Source organism: Nyctereutes procyonoides, unplaced genomic scaffold (assembly GCF_905146905.1).
Source record: "Nyctereutes procyonoides isolate TBG_1078 unplaced genomic scaffold, NYPRO_anot_genome, whole genome shotgun sequence".
Classification (NCBI taxonomy): domain Eukaryota; kingdom Metazoa; phylum Chordata; class Mammalia; order Carnivora; family Canidae; genus Nyctereutes; species Nyctereutes procyonoides.
The window spans coordinates 45,925,935-45,943,952 of NW_026575120.1; the positions used below are offsets into that span (position 1 = coordinate 45,925,935).

At 39.4% G+C, this 18,018-nt stretch overlaps 2 protein-coding genes across 5 annotated transcripts in view; one reads left to right on the plus strand and one right to left on the minus strand.

Moving 5' to 3' along the window:
- Positions 1 to 18,018, plus strand: part of MCPH1 (microcephalin 1) — a 229,912-nt gene that overhangs the window by 100,166 nt on the left and 111,728 nt on the right. For 2 of the 3 annotated variants that reach the window (XM_055334855.1, XM_055334856.1), the window contains exon 12: positions 2,336 to 2,413. In XM_055334855.1, the coding sequence (XP_055190830.1) occupies positions 2,336 to 2,413 (78 nt within the window). Of the gene's footprint in view, positions 1 to 2,335; positions 2,414 to 4,556; positions 4,636 to 18,018 lie in introns of those variants that run through there. The other variant, XM_055334857.1, reaches the window with a different exon arrangement.
- The window catches only part of ANGPT2 (angiopoietin 2), a 54,253-nt gene continuing 40,668 nt past the window's right edge, over positions 4,434 to 18,018 (minus strand). For both annotated transcript variants that reach the window (XM_055334861.1, XM_055334860.1), the window contains 4 exons: positions 13,239 to 13,340; positions 12,530 to 12,696; positions 8,537 to 8,667; positions 4,434 to 5,406 (listed from right to left, as the gene is read on the minus strand). In XM_055334861.1, the coding sequence (XP_055190836.1) occupies positions 5,246 to 5,406; positions 8,537 to 8,667; positions 12,530 to 12,696; positions 13,239 to 13,340 (561 nt within the window). In that variant the 3' untranslated portion in view covers positions 4,434 to 5,245. The remainder of the gene's footprint in view (positions 5,407 to 8,536; positions 8,668 to 12,529; positions 12,697 to 13,238; positions 13,341 to 18,018) is intronic.

An 18,018-nucleotide genomic window follows, 5' to 3' on the forward strand; every position in this document is an offset into this window, starting at 1 on the left:
TCTAGATGCCTTATGGTTTTATTTTTATAACATTTAGAAAGGGACAAGCTCAGAGAGCATAAATTTTCTCCAGGAGGCTCTCTTGACATTTTAATGTGGACTACATTGGAACTCAAATGCCACACGCAGTTTTAAGACTGGCTTCTTGGATTCTCTCCCTGGTACATTATGTTTCTCACTTTCTAATTCTTTCACATTGCCTCATGCCTGAAATGAACCTGATTTTGAAACGTTTTACATTTTACTTCCTGGGCTAATCACAGACTTGTAAGGAACCACACATGTGTTGTTAGTGTCTCTCCGTAAGGTAAACCTTGTGTTACTTAAATGATTTAACCACCTCTGAAGAGCCAGGAAGAAACATGATTTCGGTGTACTATTTATTTTCATACCCTCTTTCATTGATCTTATGAAGATATATATGTGTGTATTGTGTGTGTGTGCATGCATATATATGTATATGTCTATCTATATTGGTTAGACAGTAAAATCAGGGGAAAGCAAAAACAGACTTAACTGACAAAATGCTCACTTATACACCAGATCTAAGTGAAGAAGGAATAGGGTCTTTGGGAACACACTGCATTGCTTCTTCTCTCTATAGTGAAGACACGTTGCCCTGCATTATACTACATTCCCATTCTGTCACCCGGGGCCCAGCACCCTCAGAGCTCTTTCTCTTGTCTTTTCTGAATTGTCTTCTGATTCTGTCAACCAGCATTTCTTTGGCCATGTGCTAATGCCCTTGCGCACACAGGGATAGAAACAGGGTATATTGTTATACCTTACTTAGGAATCTAACCAACCCGAATTTCTTACTTCTTCTTCCAAAGCACCCTTAGCAAAAAAAAAAAAAAAAAAAAAAGAGCCCACTTTAAACCTGCCTTGGCTTATAGCATTCTCTGTGGTGGAATGTCCTCTCCCCTCCCCATTTTCTCTGTCGTTGCCTGATGAACTCTTACTCATCCTTTAAGACTCTGCTTAAAATGTCACCTCATCTGTGGACCCTTCCTTGATTCTCCTAGACTGAGTTAGTTTCCTTCTTCTATAGGTTCCCACAGAACTGTTTTGGGAAATCACCATTTGTGGTTTGTCTTCATGCCCTCCTGCCAGAGGGTGAACTCCTCTGGGATTGCGTTTGTGTTTCTAGGACCCAGCATGGGTTCTTATTCACAGGAGGCTCTCAACACGTTGTTCACAGATGAGTGGATAGTGAAATGAAGAGAACAGTGTTGAGTGAATAAATGCATCAGTTTTAAAGTAAGATCCAGACCGGTGCTGGAAATTGTCATTCAGATTCTGTGTCTTGTTACTGTCTTTATTCCACTGGTATGCTCATTTTTCTTAGAAATGAAGTACAGCTCACTCACTCATGTTGGATAAGTATTAGCTTCATTATATAAAAAAGGAAATATTTAAGACCAAGCTCCCATAGATGGGTCTGAATCTTAGAAACTACCAAACAGGAAAACTCCTTTCTTCATCCCCAGTAATTCAGCAGAATGAACTTGTTTTATGTAGCTGCTCTAGAAAAGAGAGTGGATTCACCGAATGTAAGAAATGAAATTGCAGATGAAAAATAAATATGGGATATGTAATTCAGTTTGATTATTTTTGTTGTATAATTCTATTGGTTCATGGAAATAGAAACAGATTTTCAGGGAGTTTGGTCATCAAGTGGAGATGACTGTAGAATCTTGAACATTGTTGAATTAAAAACAAAAACATCATTTTGATCATTTAAAATATGTGGGTTCAAATAACAATAATAAAAATACAGAAAGCTTGTTTATGAAATATTTTATCCTTCCAAAGTCAGGGAAGGATTTTCAAATGCTTTAGGAGAACTTCTGAAAATATTAGTCCATGTTAGAAACAAAGTCACATGTCAGAAGGGCTGCTTTTTTAATTTAAACTTATGATCTATCTTCTCCTAATAAATGTGTTTTTTTTTTATTAATAAAATCCTGGAATATTTACTGAGGATTGTCAATAATGATTCCTTAAATTGGAAACTTGGAATTCTTAAAAAAGTATTTCATATGTTTATTATTGGGGTGGTGTTTAGTAGTTGGCCTCACTAAGATAATAACCCAGATTTCTCATCATTGTGAAACTTTTTTTTCTTAAAGAAGCATTTATGATTCATAAGATTGATTCAACATGAAGACTCTATGGTACTTGGTATTTAAGATACATCTGCTTCAGATCTATGGAGTGCATAGTCACTGCTGGTTTCTTTGTTTTGTTTTGGCCATCTCTTCAAAGTGGTTTATTATCCACTGAGAGCCTAATGAATCTATAATAAATGTTCTTTTTATTGTGTCACTTGTAGGTACTGTGGTCTTTGGAAATGGGTCACTGGATTTCCGAGGAACCGTTTGAACTTTCTAACTACTTCCCTGCAGCTCCTGTAAGTCAGATGTTATTTTATTATGGTAAATACAACTTGGAATTTTCAGGAAATTATTATTTGCATAGATACAGACTCAAGTTTTTATTAAGTCAAAACCAAGTATGCTCACAGTTAAAAACACATTTTATAGATCTTTCATAATACTTTTTTTATCTATTTGTGAGAGAAAATGTGGGAACGTGAGATATTCTGCAAAAAAAATTCTGCAGAATGAAATCTTAAAGAATTTTAATTATGAAAGTCCTTGAGAAAAACAAAAAAATGAAAAAGGACTAGATTCTTGAGGAGGTGGTATGATATCTTGTTTGCTGCTTTAAGAAATAAAGCTGTTACTGCTCATAAAGATAGAATTGATAGGTATAAAAGTCATGGCCGGCTAGCAACATGATACAGTCCTTTGTTCTGATACTTTTTCCAAAATCAGCTTCCAAAATCAACTTCAACTTTGCTGAATTTTAAATTTTAAATATTTCAAATGCTTATGGAGGTTCCAATTTCTTTTAAAGATTAATAATTAAATAGGTAATTTCAGGCTTACTTGGAAGCAGGATTGTGTAGATGTTGGCTTTCATTTTCAAAAAAGTTAACTGGTTTGTGATACAATTTATTCTTTTGGAAGATCAATACCTGAAAGTGAAGTGGTGATTTTTATCTGTGACTGGGGCTGATGTTATCTGCTGTTTCATTATGTGTAGGACACTGCCCTTTATTACTGAGTTATCTAGATTGTGAGGTTGCTTTTGTTTTCATATTTAAGATTATTGGTTTGATTTTCTCTACACTTTATAAAGATTTTCTTAAGGAGAGAAAACATTCCTGTTGGCAAGACTCTGTTTGATATATCATGTAAGGAATTGGAGTGCAAAGACGCAAATCCCCCCTACTCTCTGTCATCAGAGAGTACATGTAATTCTATGTAACACGTGAGGCTTGTCTTTGAAATGCATTTTACCTGTCTGTGTGGGCACATGGTATCAAGTATGTTGTTGCCAGTTTGTCCTATCATATCATTTCTCCATTTCAGTGTTTGCTGTGTGGTCATTGAGACATCACAGAAACATAAGGTTTCTTTTGCAGTGGAGCTATCTTATTACCAGATAATGTTTAAACTTGACACCAAGCTGTGCTACCTCTGTTGAATTTATAAACTGTGCTTAACTGTAAAAAGAGAGACCCATTCAAAGATGGGGAGGTTCTTTACTTAACACATTCGTTGAGGAAGCACAGCCAAGTGGTGGAGAAAGTGGTGTGCCTGACTCTTCTGGAGTCCATAAAATGACTTGAAACATGCAGCAAACGTAAGCGTTCTCAAATGAAGTTGGGGCGAGGGTGTATAGTGGTAAAGTAAATTACACAAGAAAAATGGAAATAACGAGAAAAACATAGTGGTAGAACAGTATAAAGTGAAGACAGACATGAGGTAAATGCTGGTTTCAAATTTGGCCCTCAGCTTCCAGCAGCAGCTGACTCCAAGGCAAATACGTGAGAAATTACTTGCAAATTATAAAGTTTTACACAATGTATGTTAGTATTAATTGTACTATGAAAACTTCAAATGGAGTTAAAACTCTAGGGGTTTAAAGTTTTGCAGCCCTGAGCTTAAATCCATACTCTCAAGATTTTCTGTAAAGATTTGAATCTACTATAAGCATCAGATTTTGGTTTTGCACTCCAAAATGCGTTTCTTTCTTTTTCTTTTTCTTTTTTTAATTTGCTGATGGACATTTAAAAAAAAATACCTTTAGGGGTAAATCTAGTCTGAGAAGTATAGGTTGTAAGTGCTTTAAATAGAAGGTTTTTTTTCAACCACAAACTAAACTATAGCTTACTTCCCTAAAATATATCTTACTAGAAGAGAAAATAAAAGACCTTTGTAATAGAATAGTGAGGAAAAGATGGTAAAGTCTCTTTGTTATAGAATTAAATGTATAATTTTCTTCATCATTAAAAAACAGATCTTTCCTTGTTATTAGCACAATCAAATCACAAAATCGTAAATATTATCGTAAAGGTTAAATGTAATTATCTAATAAGTTATATTTAATTACTAAAAATACCTTTATATTTAACAGCCAGGCAGAAAAAAAAAATAGTACAATCTCCATATAAACTGAAAGAACACACATTTCTGTAATTTCAGAGATCCTGGAAGTTTTCACCATTTAAACTTGGAATACATATTTGAGCATTCACTTAAATCTACGCTGTCAACACATTCGTAAATATGCTGATTTCAGGATGAAAGTTTAAAGCACCTAAGAGGAGGAGTGAAAATGCATTAACTATGTTTTTTCCTTCTCCAAATATTAAACTGCAAATAAGCACTTCCCAGAAAATCCCTGAATACATAATATATTTTTATGGCTTAGTGTTTTTTTTTTCTTCCTTTCAGTTATGATAGTGATGCTGAATTCAGGACATATGGATATTTACACAATCCATAAACAGGACTGAGAAAAATGTAGCTCCAAGGTTATCTCTACTGTATAGCCTAAGTGTTCTGTTTTCCAGTTATTTACGGATGAACTCGACACAACATTCTTGGTTGTGACATCAGAGTCTGTAAATTGTCAGTCTTAAATTCGCGGGCTTAGGTTTATCTTGCCATAGGCGTTCTGCTGGGTCACAATACCAGGGCTGCGCTTGGGGCCTGTGTGGTGCAGGCCTGAGTGAGGAGGTCTGCGGGGCTCTCAGCTGGAGCGCGTGGATCCCGGTGCACCCGCGCGCACGCCACCTGTTTGAGGTGGAAGAGACACTGACGCAGCCTGGGCTTTTTGAGCTTCGGGCTGAGGTCTTGGCACCTAGCACTCCTCCGGTGTGTGCAGGCACCTAGAAGTCCGCCGGTCGGATCATCATGGTTGTGCCCTTGAGCGAGTAGCCTGAGCCTTTCCAGTAGTACCACTTAATGCCGTTGAACTTATTTGTGTTCTGCCTCTGCGGGTAGTACATTCCGTTCAAGTTGGAGGGGCCGCATGCATCAAACCACCAGCCTGTGAAAGTAAGACGCAGAAGGAATTAGGAACTTGGTAACCCTAACTCCATCTCAGCATGGCCTTAGAAACACTTGACTAATCCTCCAGTTGCATTCCGTGCATTTTAAGTAGACTCATGCAAATATTCGTGCATAAAGAGTGTGCCGCACTGACAGATGAGCGGTAAGGTTTCCAGCCTTACCCAAGTTAAATCCTAGCTCCACATGGCAGAGGCTCCTATGGGCTGCTTTGCTCCTTTTCCTGCGTGAGCGTGGGAAGACCATCACCCATAGATGTGCATGGCACGTCTTCCCTGGTCCCGATGTGGTGACCACCAGAGTACGATGGAAGGCACGGATAAGTCATAACACTGAAGAATTGTTGGATGACTCTCAGTGGATTCCAACAACTTAGTGAGCCAGACTATTCAGCTTCCCTCCTCCTACCAGACATTTTTTTTTTAATGACTCCAAATTTTAACTACTCAGGGGAGTTAGATGAAAGAAAATCATCTTTAAGTCCTAGAGACAAAAAGGAGATTTAAAGCTATTGTGGTTTGCTCCGTAAAGTGAGGGAGCTGCCTGGTGCAGCAGCAGGGGCAGGGCGTGGGTCCCACAGCTACACCTAAATGACCACGCTTGGGGTTTTAATGCTCTTCCCTAGAAACAGGAGTGGGCCCCAAGCCCTGGTTTTCAGGGAAAAGGAATGATCTAGATCTACATAGTCTAAATAAATTTTAGAAACATTGTGTTGCAAGTACACATGCAGTATGATGCCATTTATGTAAGATTTTAGAATATGGGGGAAAAAACAACTGTTACTAATATCTGCATACCTAGTGAAATAAATAACTAATGTGAATAAACCTGAATTCACTGGTCACCCCAGGGGCAGGTATTGACAGGACAGCTTCAGTTATATCTGTGTAGTTTTATTTCTTTAAACAAAAAAATATTTTAATGTAGTGATTATATTTATTATATTTACATATTGGACTGTGACCAATTATTTCATCCAGTTACAGTTCATGACTTGAGCTGATTCACATTAATGTTCACTTGATAGGACATTTGTGCGTGTTATTTAGAATCCTTCAAAATATTCAGGGATATTATGGATTTATAGATCCGTTCTGTTCTGGAGCCTGTTGGCTGATGTAACTATAGAATTTGCTGTCCGTGCAAAAATATAGCTGATCTGATCGTCAGGCTTGTTACCCTGGGCCCAGACCACGGGTTGGAACCTGATTTCCTTATGGTCAGGACGGCTCCACTTCTCTCTTGGGCTGTGTTTTTCTCCCCAGTCTCTTTCCCACTTCTACTCTCAGCCCTAAATCTTGATTTGAGTAAATAAATATATTGTTTCCTTGGTTATTAATGCATTTCTCCTACTCTCTTGAGTAGTTCATGACATATGGGTGGTCTGAAAACCACCGCCCTGTCGAGTGGACAGCTGGGCTCAGTGTGGGAATGGCAGATGGGAAAAAAGGATTTGGTACATTTGGTCCCCCCAACCCACCCCTTTTCCCCTTATTGTTGACTTCAAAAAGGATGATTATGGTAGAATGAGGGAGATAGCAGCTTTTCTACAATCAATGTAACAGGTTTCTCTCATTGAAATAATCATTGAAAAACTATGGCTGATAGAAGCCCTGTGTTGCCAAGATAGATTATGTGGGTACCTATAAATAAATTATCTAAAAAGCCACAGGACTGATTTTTTTTTGTAATGGATTCTAATTCTTTCAGTGTTATTTTAAAGACATGAAAATTACTGAGTTTCAAACTATTCTCATAAGTAAATCCTATCTGTGGGCACCTGGGTGGCTCAGTGGCTGAGCGTCTGCCTTTGGCTCAGGTGGTGACCCCGGGGTCCAGGGATCGAGTCCCCACATTGGGCTCCCGACAGGGAGCCTCTTCTCCCTCTGTCTGTGTCTCAGCTAGCTAGCTCTCTCTCTGTGTCTCATAAATAAATAAATAAATAAATAAATAAATAAATAAATAAATAAATAAATAAATAAATAAATAAATAAATAAATAAAATCCTTTCTCTTGACCGTAAATGATTCTTAACTGGAATGCAAACACATGATAAGCTTAGATCTTGTTTATGTAGTTACCTTATATTTGTCAAATAAATTGATGACAGCTCTTTGTCTTTACCTTTGTCTTTCCTGGGTGAGTAATGAATGAATTTTTGGTAATAGAATTTATGGCCTCTACAAATTAAACCCTGCTAACTTCCTGTTTGCCTTCACATTCAGTTTGTCCTGTCGGCAGAATTTTCGTTGCTGGTTTAAGTCTTTCAGTATTTTTAAGAACTCGCTTGATAGCATTTGTCAAGCTTTTTTTCTTGTCTCAGTTACAATTAACTAGTTCTGGCCGTTCAATTTTTAAACTTTTAGAAATTAGAAGGGTGGATTTTCTAGCAGTTGGTTCCTGTCCTTGAGCTCTTAAATGTTGCTGGATACTAATCTGGCCATTTTAAGTGACTGTTAAAATAGTCTCTCGCTTCTGGGTGTGGTTTCCATTTTTATTTTTTAAAGCAGTCTGACATGAAAGGTAGGGAGTGAGGAGAGCATGAGAATAAACACATTAATTTAAATTGGACAACTGTTTTAACTTGGCACACTTAAAAAAATCAGGTTAATTAGTATCTCTGTGTTTGTAAGTATTTGCTGTGTATAAATGAAATCTCTAAAGAAAGAGAACTGCAAATTCCGTGTTTTGAACAGTGAGTTATTAATTAGAAACACTTTTGTGTTAATGAATCTAGGTCACTGTTTCAGTCGCTGTTTTGAATTTTAACCTTTTTAATAAAGTAAAATGAAATTAAAGCATGGCTCTGACATCTGCTACTCAACGTGCATAAGCTCAAGAGAGCTTACTGGATATCAGATGTTTCTCTCTGTGCCAGAGTGAGGTCCTGAAGAGACACAGTTGGCCTGCTGACAATTCTAGCTCAACATCACATTCTTAAGACTCAACAGTCTGAAAAAGTGAAAAACAAATCTCCCTACATCTAGTAAGTCTATTTATGAAATGTGGACATTGTCACCAATCACAAGTTCAAGTCCAAATGGCCAACCTTTCACTCTATGAAATTCTTCCTTGCCAAAACAAATAGGAAGAGAGAAAAGTCATCCCACCTCCTGTGAGCATTTGTGAACATTTGCAAATACATTTGTCGTTGTCTGCATCCTTTGTGCTAAAATCATTTCCTGGTTGGCTTATGCTGCTTATTTTGCCGGCTGTCCCTGTAAGTCCTTTAAGGTGAATCCTGCAAGCATGCAAAGAAAAAAAGAAAAGAAAATAACGTAATTGGCTTGGGCTGTTGATTTACCGTAGTGGAAAATTTTTTATAATGAAGAATTCCATTCTGCAGATACGCGTTCTGTACTGGTTGGTGTACTAATGCACACTCCCGACAAAATATTTTTGTACTGGTATAAACAGGAACCAACTTATCATCAAATCCTTAGGCAATGAGGAATGTTTTCGTGAAATCTTCAGCTCATCTCACTTACACAAGCATTAGCAGGCTTCAGGGCCCTTTCATTTATTTCCCTGCTGTTTTCAGATAAACAGAAGAGGGGAAAATACAACGTGAAAGGGTCCTCTTTCCAGGTCTCCCGGCATCATCCATACAGAAATGAGAGCCCTGAGAAGATGAGACAACTTCAGGCATCATTATTTTCAGTGGAGTGGTAGGGATGGGAAGCCTTGTAGGCACAGAAGGATCATTGAATTTGGAATAGAAATCTATAGAACTGTATAGAAAATACACCCTCATTTCTATATGGTATTGTAATAAACTTGCTGGATATTGAGAAAGGAATAAACGTAATGTTAAGTTAGACATCAGATAATAGCCCATACTTTTAGAAGATTGCCAAAATCTGGCTTGCATCAGTGATCTGGGTGCCAAGGAGAGAGGTAGAAGGGAAAGAGAAAGTGTGTTAACACTGCTTCAAGAAGGCCCATTGGCAGATTGGCACAGTATGGCCCAGAGGAGGGTTTTTCACACGCCCGTGTGTGGCTGTGTAGGATGTGATGTTACCGTGTTGGCAATGGAGGATGGTAGTGGGCGAGCCCAGCTGGTTGAGTCTTCGTGACCTGGGGATCCTATAAAACAAAACCCTGCAACATCTGAGGGAGAATTTTACCTCAGGTCCCCAAAATGATGCTCTTCTCTTGCTGACCACTTCCTTGAAATGATCATATAAATTCCAGGCATTCGTGTTGGAACAGAGGGTAGAGAAGAGAGGGAAGGTTCGCTGGGGACTGTCTCTAACCAGACTGTACCAGGCACTTTCATGGATGTGTTCGTGGAGCGCATGCACCAGCCCTGAGAGGCAGGCATTCCTCCTGTTTTTACATATCAAATTGTTGAGATTCGAGATAGATGAATCCGGTGCAAATTCTAGCTCTACCACACTCCTAACTCCTGTGTTATGGTTCTACCCTGGTAGACACTTACCAGGGATGTTTGTTTATTGAGGGAATGGTTCTGAAAAGATGGGAGTACAGAGCATGCCAAGCGGAGTTCCATAAATTTTTGGTTCTAAAACTACTTTAGCGTTACTGACTTAGATTTAAGATTGTTTTTAGTATTGTAGCTCTAGAACCCCCATCATAAGGCATCATAAATTTCTGAATTTCAGTGTTCTCAACGTTTCAAAAACGACCCTGGCCCCTAGCACAGTCTCTCATTACCTGCTGCAAAGCATTTATATACATTCTACTCATCTCTGGGATTTTGAAACACTTTGGTTTCTTTCCAGGCCCTTCTCGTTAATCATAGATAGCATCCAGATAAACCACTCTACTTGTCCTTCCCCCTTTCCAGCCTCTTCTCTCCTTTACAACAATGTCAGTTCTCGTGGGACTCATTAAACCTCCACGAAGGCGAGCAGAATCAGAGAGTACGCCATGTTTTCTTTGTGTTTCTGAGAAGGGCTGTATGATTTTTAGATCCTTCTATTATATGGCCCCCCTGGTTTATAGTGGGTTTCTTTTAAATTTGGTTCTTAAGAATAACCACATTCTTGAAATTGCTTTATGTTGGTTATCAGTTGACTTTATAGAAGAGTGGAGTGAAAGAAGCAATGCCAGCATTGAATAATGAAATCTGAACATTTGTATAGAGCTGCCACCAGTCTTTAAGGTTTAATATAGTATCAAACAGTTTTTAGTTTTAGTAAAAAAAAAAAAAAAAAAATCTGTCGATGCATTTATCCTTTCCCTTTGACATTTATTTTTTGGTTTTCCAGCATTTGGGGAACATTTCTTTTGGGAAAAAAACTCAACTCCATGGCTACAAACAGTGGCATTCTGAGACCCCTGTGTATTGCTCAGCCATGTCACCGCCTGCTTGTCACCACCATGTTTTTCTGGGACAATCATTGTTTCGATGTAGTATCTGCCCTATGCTGCCAAGTAAATTAAACTGAGCTTTAAATGAATGTGTGCTTTTTTAAATGGCATATCCCGAAACTGATCGCATTTCTAAAGGAAGTATCTGTTAAAAACTATCTCAGTTTAAAACATTTTTATAATGTCAGCATACAAGGCTAATGACCCATTTTGTAAAATCTCCTTATATAAACAGTCTAATCCTTAATTTTTGTGTTTCTTGCTTTCTTTCTTTCCTTCTTTTTTTTTTTTTTTTAATTCCTCTGTTGTAGATTCCTAACTATTGCCAGTTGAAACAATATTTAGCTTGGAGGTAAAACAATGACCAACCACTCGTGCCTAAAAATTCATTGAAGTTTTGATCTCTTTGGAGTCAACTTGGAGCTGCAGGGAGGCCCAAATATCTATCTTTTCATTCATCTGCGTCCTTCTCTCTTCAAGGGAGCCCTGCTCTTTCTGTTATGAGAACCGATGGGCTCTGTCTCACTGACTTTTCAGAAGTCATGTCATTACTTGTTGTACTGTCTCGTTACCTGTCTTCAAAACTTTCAGAATTTTGACCCTCCCGTTTATAAAGCAGTCGCTGTTTTTCTGTGCTTTTCATTGTAGATTCCACCCCAAAGAAGCCAGCTCAGGGACTTGGAAATCATGTGTATTTTCTAAGCTGTTCAGAGTTTGGATTTTCTATGGTGCAGAGGGGCTGAATTGGGCATGAATGACATGTAGGTGGGACTCAAGGCCCCACAAGGACTGTTTCCTGCGATGTTCGGTGGAACTTTATTTCTGACTCGAGTGTAGGTATTTTCATGATGTGCATGCCTGTGCTCTTCAGACTCCTGCAGGCCTGTGTTGGTGATTGAACAATTCTTCAGTGCCTCCTGAGACCAATTCCTGCGGTGCCACCTGGCACACGATCTCACTGTTCTCCCTGCGGCGTCGCACATGGGTTTCCAGGTACCTCTGTCCGTGATACCACGCGCAGGTAGGTGCTTTTACCCTACCTGCCGTGAGGTCACTCGTCAGGCACCGGCCTCTCAATGCCTGTGCTGCTCTCCGCCTCTACTCTCATGGTGCTTTATAGCCAGAAACTAAATTCTGAGTCAAGGATGCCCATGCTTTTCTTGGAACATTCAGGATAAGCGCCGCCAAATGCGTGGGGCAAGACAAACACTAAGGGAGTGCTGTGACTCGGCTGTTGTTTCTATGGTGGAGAGTAAAGGAGTTGCATGACTAACCCACCTAAGTCTGCCACTTTTAGACTTGGTAACTCACCCTGATTTGGGGATGGAACTTGACAATTGAGTGTACTTTAACTGCAGAAAGATAGATTTAAGTGTTAAAACCTTCTGGAAGAAAACCGTCTAGTCACAGGTATACCCTCCATTGTGACATCGGCATAACTTTTTATAATAGGGACACAACCTTTACATGTTCTACAAATACTTGTTGAATGCCTGTTATGTGCCAGGCTTTGAGGATACAAGACAGAGACAGCAAACAAGATGCTGTCCTCGTGAATTTCCCCTCATATGGTTAAAACCAAAGTTAGAATCTTCAGGCTAGAGGAGCTTCCCAAAAGGCAACATGGAATGCTGAGGAACGAGAGGTTTCCTCCGTTTAAGGTATCCTCACAGTACTTCTGATCCTGGTCGATGCAGTGGGGCTCTGACTTTCTGGAATGCTCACCCAGCAAATCTATTAATGTTTTCTAGTTACACACAACTCACCTGTAATTGAGTTCTTCACCGGAGAGATAGAAATGTTCATACAGCGAGTACGCCTCGTTTCCCTCCCAGTCCTTAAGATGTATTTTAAGCACATATGGCTGTTGATTGGTCACTTGGAAAACAAACTCATTTCCCAGCCAGTGTTCGCCAGAAGGGTTCCCAAATCCCTATAATCCAAGTTGTAAAATTCAATCACCTCATTTATTTTTTTTCTTCACTTATTTGAAATCAATAGTCAATCAGTTTAAATACTTCCCTGTTCTCTGAAAGTTTGAGGTGTTCTATATAAGAAAGTAGGTTTTTCCAAAGGTCAGTTTTTTAAAAAAGACAAGCTTCTACTGGAAGAAAATTAGTACTAGAGTAATTAGAACTACTTGGGGAAATCACCAATAGAAACATGAGTGTAAACAGCTCAGTTTATTGACATGTGAAGCTCTGTGAAACTGTTGGCTTACCGAAAAACGCTGAGCCTGCCATTAAAAATAAGCCTCACACTTGCATGCCTCTGTTTTGATATATAGTTTACTTTACATTGACAGGGTCATTCGTTAGTGGGGAGACTGAAACAACAGTTAAAAGGAACGTTTTGATAACAAAAATTGTCAACAGTCATTGGTTAGTTTTGGATTTGTGGTGCAGGGCCTGCAGATCTTGAAAGTTAGTTTTCAGAAAGAAAATTATTTTCAGATGGCTTAAAGAATATTCATACCACTTTATAGTCTTTCCAAGTCCTCTGAAAATCAACACTGCCATCTTCACGCCGCTGAATGACCGTCCACCCACCTCCAGAGGTTTCCATGTCGCAGTATGCCTGCCAATGGGAAGTGCACAATTACTGCGTGGGAAACACCAGTGACTCAGGTCTGCATCTGAACTCACAGAAACAAGACACATGTGGATACCTATAATATGACTTGTGCTGATAGGGTTCCCCAGGGTAAATCTTTGTGGTCCTCCAAGAAGCAGATGGTTTTAAATAAATTGAAAACCAGGAGTTTAAAATGATGATGAAAAATAAACAGTAATATAACATGATTTCAGCATCGATGAGAATATGACTTTCTTGTCATCGTCTCTTCTAGGCTAAAGACCCACCCCAATCGCTGACCCAAAAATCGCTGTTTCTTAGAGATTTATTGCAATTGGGGCATCTTGGTGGATTGGTTCCAAACCTCATCTCCAACCTGCAAAAATCTACCAGCTGGTGTTCACAACTCCAGAGACCTTTATGATAGTTGTCAGTCCCTATCAACTCCATAGAGAGTTGGGTAGAAAGAGTACTTTTGCACTGTAGGGTTTCCAAGACTCCTGTTATGTTATGCTGTGGGGTTACGAGGTTCTTCCACGTGGGATAAAAGTCAGATTTCTCGGTTCGACCCTCAGTGTGAGAGATCTGAGGCTCCTGTGTACCCAGGGTGGTGTATGTGACCTGAGTGTCACCTGGTAGCTCTACCCCTCAGATCATGACTTCAAGCTTCTTTGCACTTTGCTCACTGCCCATGGTATTTCTCTTCCTAGTTCTTTTTAGTTTTTGCTTTCAAACTGGCTTGGTGGGTTTAAACTTTGTTCAGAACACAGAATTCTGTCTTGGGCCAGGAGCATGCATGCTCACTTTCCACTCAGCTGGAGTTTTATTATGAAATTAGAAACTCCTGCAAATAAGATTACATAAATAGTTATAAATAATGAGATTAGAGTAGAACAAAAAATTCTCCCAGAAAGTTCAGATAAATTTTCCTATGGCATACAAGGTATTAAATACAAAAGTTATCATTCAAAACCAATTAGAAATAGTCTTCCTCGGCTGTCTTCCTCAGTCTTTTTTGGGAAATAATGGAGAAAATTTTGGCAGAGTAAGTTTAAATGTGAACTCTTCTGCATTTGTGAGTTAAAATCTTGCGAGTAAAAGAGAAGCAAGAGCATACCTAGACCTAGTGTTTCATTTTCAAAGCCTTGCCTGATGTCTCATTGCTAACGGGACAGAGAGCTGCCCTTGGAACCCAGAACCCTCTTCTCCAGCAGATTTCTATCCACTGCTCTTCCCATCTCTTTCCACAAAAGTCCCTTGGCCCATATTGCTTTCCCTGATGATCCTCACATTTGGGAGCACATGTTCCATTAAAGAAGATTGTATTTCTTAAGGATAAAATAATTTCCCCATTTTAAATTAACCAGACAAATAATATTGACCTGCCTAAGGTGACCCCTTATTATCTCCCTGTGTTGATATTATTATTATTATTAATTATCTTGCTATGATTGCTGTGCACCACTCTGTTCCAAGTACTGCAGTGGGTACCCTGCATATATTATCAGCAATCCTGAAGCAATTCTGCTGTGACAGTGTAATTTTGCATTTCTGAAAGGAGAAAAGATTTAGTGAAAAGATTCAGTAAAGTTAATTTGACCAGAGTCATTCAGCTATTAGGTGGAATATAGGACTCGAGTAAGGTCTCTTAAATTCCTCATTCTGTACCTTTTTTTTTTTTTAAACACCATAGTAGACTGCCAGAAACAAAGAAACTTGACCCTTTTGTTAATAGGCCAGAACTGCCCTCAACACGGCTCCAACTTGAAATCAGTTCATGAATAATACTGCCTCTTATTTGCCTGTGGTCCACCCAATGATCAGTACTGCTCACTTCTCTCAGTATGTCTCCTAAAAGAAAATTCGTTTAGTAAACTAGCTGAGTAAGCTATACTGGCTTGAGGAGTTATGTGTGTACAGACAAGTTACTTCCTCTGTATCCTAAATGGCATGCTGGTGGGTGGAAAGACCGGATATGGTTTTTAGCGAGCCTATCCTTGTTCCCAGAATATTTGATTTTTTGCTGTCAACATCACCATCATCGAGTATCATGAACACTTAAATCAGAGAAGTAGTTTGTCTTGGTGTGAAAATCAGAGTCCAGACTGGACATTTCCACCGCCCACGTGAAAATGGGTTGAGCTGCACTATTCCCTAACTCCACCAGGGACAAGGAGGAGATGATTAGAACGTTTCCTTAATGTCTCTTTGTTCCTCTTAAAAAGAAAAAAGAACAAAGAGTTCATAGAAACTAAAGTATCATGGTTAACTGAGTCGTGAAACTTTCAGAGGAAGATAGTGTTCAAAGAGAGTTGTCCACGTAGCCAGAGGGCACTGAGTGAAAATGATGAAATGGATTATCTCAGGATCAGGAAAGCAGACTTCCTCAGAGAGTGCCCAAGACCTCACCGCTCCAGCTACGACCAACCCCAGGGCAGCTAATGCTTTTGTTAGCACACTATTGCATGGTTCAGGGACCTGATAGCTTGCTCTCTAAAACTTGAATTCTTTTAGTGGATGATGCTTGATTTAAGTGTCATGCTTCGGCTCTGAGGCCATGGAGAATGGCTGATGAAACAGTAATCACACAGATAAACACCAGGAGACAGATACCCTGTGAAATTTAGGGAAATGAAATTATTAGGTCTCTGACCAGCAGAAACAAACTCAAATGCCCTTGATGCAGTTTTTGTTTTTATCTTTTGCAGAAACATAATGAATTTTTCAAAAATAAAGCTGAAATACGTAAGCCCCTTTGGAAAAGGTCGGCCCAAAGATGTCTTGAACGCACTTTTCCTGAGTTAGATGAAACAGGGCAAAGATGGCTGCAGAGATGTCATGCAGAGAAGCCGTCTCATAGTCCTTGGGGGCAGTCAAAATGGTAAACAGTTCAGTTATCGAGTAGCTGGTTAAGTAGTAAGACCTGTCCTAAGAGCTGATGGCCATGGTCACCTCAAAATCGCTCTGTCAGACTGTGGTGACTTCATCGTGTTACAGATTAGGAAACAGGCCTCACACAGGGTAAATGATGTGCCTCAGAGGCACAAATTGGCAGAGCCAGAATTTAAACTCACGTCTCTCGGGCTTTCTCTCCCTTGATCAGATGGTGAATTCCAGGGTCTCAAGTCTGGAAGGAAATCTAGAAATCACTTAATCTGGACCATTTATTTTAGAGATGAGAAACTTGAGTTTTGGTAGGATTGTTGTTCCCCACTGTGCACATGAGTTATTTTTACTGCAAATGTTTAAAAGAAACATAAATCCTAAGGTTGCCAACCATGACCTGAGATTCACGTTGGCCCACAATGCTCTACGTTTTCCTCTTGCTGTAGAACATTTCAGAGGCCATTGGCTTTGACATGGGGCTCTGGGGTGGGAGCATTGCACTGAGTCACGAAAACATTTATAGAGCAGTTGGTTGGTGCTGTGTGATCGGCGATTGCCCTCTGGATTTGCAAAAACATTCACACTGCACTGATATCCTCTCCCCTCCTCCTGTCGCCACTCCTGTCCCCATTTCTTTGGGCCAAGAAGAGACCAACATCTGGTGACAGATAGTAGTATCCGAAGGATTGTTATGAAAACCAGATTGCAAAGGGGATTGAGAGTCTTCATACAGGATCTGTTCATTATTTTCTCATCTGTAGCAGACTATGTTTTTTTTTTTTTTCCTCCCCACTAATGCATTGCTTCTAGGGCACTCAGGGACATTAACTGATTTCCAAGGTTGATTTAAAGCAGCATGAATGAATTAGAAGGGTTTTCTTTGGAAAGTATTGTCTTGAATAGCACAATATTTATCTTTTAAATTCATAATCAAAGTATATGTTACTGTTTCAAATTCTATGTCCCTAAACCCTTAATGCTTAGATTTTGAAAGTGCTTTTTCTTATTAGCATTTTAAATACTGAGGATCTTACTGAGTTCAAAGAGATAATAGTTCCAGGAACCTCTAAAATTTCCATTTTTATATAGTATCGATGGCCTTTTCTGTAATTGTTTACATTGGTTTAACTTGTAACAGTTACAGTTAGATGCAGACATATTTGTAAACAGTTAATATAAATACAGTCCTCTGATAATTATATAACGCTTCACACTGAATCTCCTGTATTATTTTACCTTCTCAAACCTCTGTGAGAAGCCACATTGAAATATTCCCTGGGGGGTGTGATTTTTTTCCCCCCTCATCTAATGCTCAGGGTCTCCCAGAGCAACTTCAGGAGCCGTGCTCACTGAGTAATCCAAAATACTAAGAATAATTGAGCTAAGCTATATACTATCTTCTCCTGATGGCAAGTTCTGGCTGTTGATTCACTTTCCACAAAGTAATTGAGCTTATGCCTTCAAATAAACTCCAAATACTTGAGGAGAAAATGAACCTCTCTCTTTTGACGGTATGTTTTAAGGTATGTTTTAAGTCTTCCAGCCTATGTTAGGTGGGGTAAGAGTAGCAAACCCCAGCGATCCTCATGGGGTGACCTGCAGACTCCTGGGGCGGCCCTGAGGCCCTCGCTGCCAGCCACTGGCAGGGCTGACACTGTTTCCTTAGTGTCACTGTAATGACACTAAGACATTTTTGGCCTTCGACACTGTGACAGCGTCCACACCGTTGGTACAGAACCTCCGGTGGGGGGACCTGCCAGCACCTCAATGAATCAAGGGAATAGAGCATGTCACT